We start from the raw sequence: 5,707 nt of genomic DNA, 5'->3' as shown, positions 1-5,707 counted from the left end.
GTTGTTAAACTTATTGAAAGAACTAAATAATTGTCCACACTCCATAGTTAATTTAAAAATAAACACTAAACAAATAAAAAATAAGAAATCTCTTTACTAATTAATGTTAAAGTGTAAACACAACGCGATTAGACCAATTTTTATCTCAAGCTGGCACTCACGGTACTTACCACAGCATGCACGCGGCTCAAGTTAGCGTGTACGCAAAAAACCAGTAACAGTGCAAGCTAAATAGTGACGTCACTGATTTGATGACGTTTACCGTGTACCTAACTTTTTTATTTGCGTACACGTTAGCGTGTACATAGACACAGCGAATAAAAAAGGGAAAATCCCAGTGGGTGGCTGAATACCATACAGTTGCATTCTACGTGCAGACTACGGTCTACGCTGTCATTTGTCAAGTATTATTTTTGTTTATTTATAAATCTCAATAACAAAAAGTAACTTAGTTTATAATGTAACAATACTATTATACAAAATGGGTTTAGATCTATTAAAAGTGTCCCATATGTTCTTTATTAGTAGTATAATTGTATTTTTTGCAGTAACTGTAACTATTTTTAATTACATTCATATAACCTCAAAGATGATTATTGATGAAGAATTTCATCTGCCTTTAGGAAAATTATATTGCAACTTTGATTTTTCTGTGGTAAGATTCTCCTAAATTATACATATGTACAGCTTATTTCAGAAAGGGACCCGAGTCGGTTTTTTGTTATTTTTTGTTAGGGGTGGATTCATTCACTATGATGGTAGACACATCGCTTATGGTAGAAAGGGACCCGATTCATTCTATTATATATGATATAGAGAAATCGTATGGCATACTTTTCATTTACTACACAAAAAAAACCCAAGTCCAGACAGTTTCTTGCATATTTCTCGAAAGTTAGTTAATATGAGTCCCTTTCTGAAATGAGCTGTTCATATATTTTCTAAAATAAGGAAACTGTTTATACACACATGTCCAAAAGTTTGGAATACATACAAATAATATATCTATGCCTATGGTTGTTTCAAAACTGTTGTTGATATTTATTCTAGAGCATTTTTAAATGAAAATGATAAAAAATTTGAAAGGTTTTTGTACCATTTTGGTCACATTCAACTGATAAGCGTATTTACACAATATTTCAGTCTTTGTTTACATTTGAATTGAGCTGTTTAAAATGACTAGAAACGTGATATCTCAACACTGCTGCTGGTTCTGGAGAGAAGAATCACTGATGATGTGTACATCGAGGAAGTTTTAAATCATGTCGTGCGTCTATTCCGAGGGGCAGTAGGTGATGGATTTGTGTTTATGCATGACAACGCACCTCCCCATTGAACAGCAGTAGTACAAAATTTTCTGGAAGAAGAAGGAATATCTACATTACAGTGGCCCTCGAATTCCCCCAACATGAACGTAATTGAACATGCTTGGGACATTGTCAAAACATGCATGAAGAAGCGAAACAATCCCCCTATTACACTTCGAGAACTAAAAGATGCCACTCGTGAAGAATGGGAGAGAATTCCGCAAGCCCAGCTCTACCAGTTAATCGGCAGCATGCTAAATCGCTTACAAGCATGCATACAGGCGAATGGAGGAAGTACTGATTATTAGTTTTATTAAATCTATTTTTATCTATACCAATTTATTTTTAAATATAAGTTGTACATTGTAAGTTTTTCACCCCAAGAGATTAAATCATTTTTTTTTTCATATCGTTTATCTGGTTTTGAAATTTATTTAGTATTGATGAGCATTGAAGCATAATGATGTTTAACTATTGAGAAGCGTTTATATTATAAAAATCAATAAAAAGATGAAATATTCCAATATTCCAAACTTTTGGACATATGTGTAGTTTTAAATAACATTATTTTGTCAATGGATGCAAAGAATATTAAATTTTTTAGTGGGATCCTAAAGTAACTACTTTGCCAGGTTTATACATAGTAAGTTCGATGATTATGGGCCCCCTCAGTTTATGCACAACATATTGGTTACGATTTGTGTCTTTGATATTTTCCATTGTCAACATACTGCTCTTCTACATCCTTTTTGATACATATGATAAGGTAAATCATTTGTAATTTTTTATTTAATATGGTATAGATTTATATACAGGGTGTCCAGAAAATCTGATAACAAACGAAGATTGGAGATTTCTCAATTATTTTTAAGACAATTATTTACCTTCCAGAGATAAATCGATTTCTTCAATTGCAAATTTCTAGTATGTGCCATATGCATGTGTTTTGGGTAGAGAAAAGGTTATTTTATTGAATAATACACTTTTGTTTTGGATTTTTAAGCATTTTTAAGATTGGGTTATTAATTATCAACATGCAACATGCAACAATTAAGATAAACAGGCGTACCAGTTTTCGTTTTTCTAAATTACAAGGCGACTAAAAAAAACCAATTACAAGGCGACATCTTCAAAGAGCTCTAGCTCTCTTAGGAAGCCTTTTCGGACTAGGTGAATTGGGTTAAATTGTCTTAAAATTATCTGGGAATCCCCCGTCTTCATTTGTCAGGAAAGTTTCTGGACACCATTATAGGAACATATTGGTTAAAAGTCACAATATTTATGATTTTAGCATCAATGGGGTAATATTTTTTCATCTATGACATTAGCTTTACTTCCTCCATTGTATTTCTTCAGCCATGTTTACTATACTGATGTGGTCTCTTTGACAATGGTTCTGCTAATGATTGTAGCAAGTGAAAAAAAGTATCATTATATGGGAGCTATATTTGGTAAGTATGTTTGTTGTTTATTAATGGATTTTCTTATCCAATATAAAAAAATACCATAATTATATCAGTAGTAATGTCCAGCAACACAATATAAATATCAACACAATATAAATATTGCTGGATCATCTGAGACTATGAGCCTGACATAAGAGCTGTAGCTATGTCATTAACTGTACATTTGTTGATTTAATTTGAACCCCTCACACAAAGTTCTGACATACAAACAGGTATGTATGGTACAGAGAAAAAATGTTTGAACACATTCACTGTGCATGACTCCTATTGGAGTGAGAGTGATTCTTTACTAGATGTGCATGACTCCAGTCAGGGACAGTAACCTATTGATTTTTAAGACAGTATAGTGGTGCCGCTCCTGGATAACAACTTTCATGTAAAAGTCGCAGTGAATGTGTTAAATGATTTGCCAGAGAGCTAGCCAACTCTAAGGAATCTTAGTGTTGGCTGCTTTCAGTTTCTGCTGACAAAGCATCCTAGGAAATGGCTCCTTCAGCATAGTAAGGAAGCTTCCACAAAACTTTTTGTGTCTATGGGAAATTTTTGATGTAGCCTTGATATAAGATATACCATGGTGGGCATATAATAAGTCTGCTGAAGTCTCAATGACTTCATGACCATCATAATGGTCAGTGAAATATGTACAATATGTCAATTGACTACAATACAACCAGAGTAAAACAGACAACATCTTTTATTTTATACCAAACAAATACTGCAAACTTCTTTTAAGATCTACATAACAATAAACTGTGATTTCTTAATATATTATTTGTATTCAATAAATAACTGTTTTTATTGATTTTTAGGCATAGCTGCTATAATTTGCCGCCAAACCAATATCATCTGGCTCACACTTATGGCCGGAAAATATGCTTTAACAGAAATGTACAAATGTTGCTCAGATAAGGAAATTTCAAGAAGAGGAATACCTGCAATTGTAAGTTTATTCTGAAATTTATCTTTAGTTAATTATATGCTGAAGTAAATTGATGCCCTACTAAATAATACTAAAATATAATTATTATTTCATTCACAATAATTCCCATAATACTACACAGTGCGTTCATAAAGTGTGGAAACAGTCTATTATCTCATGACTTAATTATTTTCAGAGTTAAAACTGACAGGTCGATTTTTATTTTTAAATTATGATTTTTTGACGTATATCCCATAATAGTGACATCATCGATTCGGATGTGATGACGTCATCGATGATTTTTTTTAAAGGGGAATAGGGGACATGTGTTCGCTCATTTGAAAGTTTATTCAATTCTCTATTCAGTAATATAAACATTAACATAATTATTTATACAGGGCGGCCAAAAATAATTTTTGAATTAAATTAATTGACGCAAAAAGAAGAATATATGTAATTTATTTAACTCAAAATACATTTTACGGCTGTCAGAAAAAAAATGTTCTCGTGAATGTGTTAAAGAAATTATTTAAGTTCTGCATGAACCTTCAGCTTATGATATGTGAAATTAATTTGGATGCCAGATAGTGCTAATAGATGACAAAAGTTTATTAAAAATAAAATAAATGCTGTAGCCCATTGTGGTATTAATATTTTTTATATTTTTAGGAATTTATAACCTTTCTGACTGAACTACTTAAAAATCCATTGAATAAATTACGTAAGACGACAACCACATTTTGGTGTAATGCACTATGGTATATTGCAGTAATGTTAATATTTGTAGGATTTTTGATCTACAACGGAGGTATAGTTGTGGGAGATAAGACTGCTCACGTATCTACAATACATATTCCACAACTGTTCTACTTTTCTTTGTTCTGTCTGATTTTCTCTTGGCCTCATTTTGTTGGGGAAGTTTCGAGCTTTCTAGCATTTGCTAGGAAACATAAAATAGGTGTTTTTGTACTTACTTTACTAGGATTTTTAATTGTTATGCTTAATACCCAAGTACATCCTTATTTATTGGCAGATAATAGACATTACCTGTTTTATATTTGGAACAGATTTTATCAGAAATATGTTTTGTTTAAATATGCCATCGTACCAGTGTACATATTTGCGTGGTATGTTATTATCAAATTGCTTTATGACAAAGATGATATAACATTTTTATTCTTGTACTTAGTTTGTACAACGATAGTATTAGTTACTCAGAAATTGATAGAAATTCGCTACTTCCTTATACCGTACATACTTTTCAGACTGAGATTAAAAAGCAATGCCAATAATGCATTTAATTTAGTTTTAGAATTTGTAACTTATTTGTTAATTAATTATATAACTTTACAATTGTTCTTTACCAAAGTTGTTACTTGGGATGATTATTCTGAGTTTCAAAGAATAATCTGGTAAGTGTAGACAAGAATACAGTCCTGAAGTAAAGTATTTATTAATGCTATGAGATGACAAATAAAATACCAAGATATTTTTTTAATTTTTTATACACAATAAGCATACCAGCCCACTCTAGAAATGAAACATGATTTTCACGGTTTTCACATTATCTGACAATTCTAAGTCATAAGGGGACATAGATAAAGAAAACTGCATATCTGGGTACTATTAGCAAAAATCTGGGTACTATTATACTCAATAACTACATTTTCGAACTTTGGCCTTAACGCACTCCTACACCAATTTAAGAACATAATACAGTGTCTGCGTAACTTGGAACCATATGGGAAACTTTTTTAATAACAATTTTACGAAAAAAAGTTATTCCTTATAAATTGCTCTGCATAGTCTAAAACCTAAGAAGCAATCATCAGATATCAAATTTTATCAACAGTATACGAGGTATATCAAAAAATATGAATTTCGCTCAAGAGTAAAGTGCCTTTATATTTCACAATATCGAAAATTGTCATTGAGAAAAGTTGTTTGTAATTAAAAATTATGTTATAATCTGCATTTACACTCTCCTAATTGAAAATTTTCCTCAAATCACGGAC

At 31.4% G+C, this 5,707-nt stretch overlaps 1 protein-coding gene across 1 annotated transcript; it reads left to right on the top strand.

Moving 5' to 3' along the window:
• The first annotated feature begins 372 nt into the window (after nt 1-372).
• LOC126893211 (putative Dol-P-Glc:Glc(2)Man(9)GlcNAc(2)-PP-Dol alpha-1,2-glucosyltransferase) lies at nt 373-5,248 on the top strand. Its single transcript, XM_050663175.1, has 5 exons — nt 373-655; nt 1,912-2,073; nt 2,599-2,758; nt 3,583-3,713; nt 4,362-5,248. The coding sequence occupies exons 1-5, from the start codon at nt 482-484 to the stop codon at nt 5,106-5,108; spliced, it is 1,374 nt and encodes a 457-aa protein (XP_050519132.1). The 5' UTR covers nt 373-481; the 3' UTR covers nt 5,109-5,248.
• The last annotated feature ends 459 nt before the right edge of the window (nt 5,249-5,707 follow it).

This window comes from Diabrotica virgifera, chromosome 10 (assembly GCF_917563875.1).
Source record: "Diabrotica virgifera virgifera chromosome 10, PGI_DIABVI_V3a".
Lineage (NCBI taxonomy): Eukaryota > Metazoa > Arthropoda > Insecta > Coleoptera > Chrysomelidae > Diabrotica > Diabrotica virgifera.
This window is presented reverse-complemented; position numbering and strand designations above follow the sequence as displayed.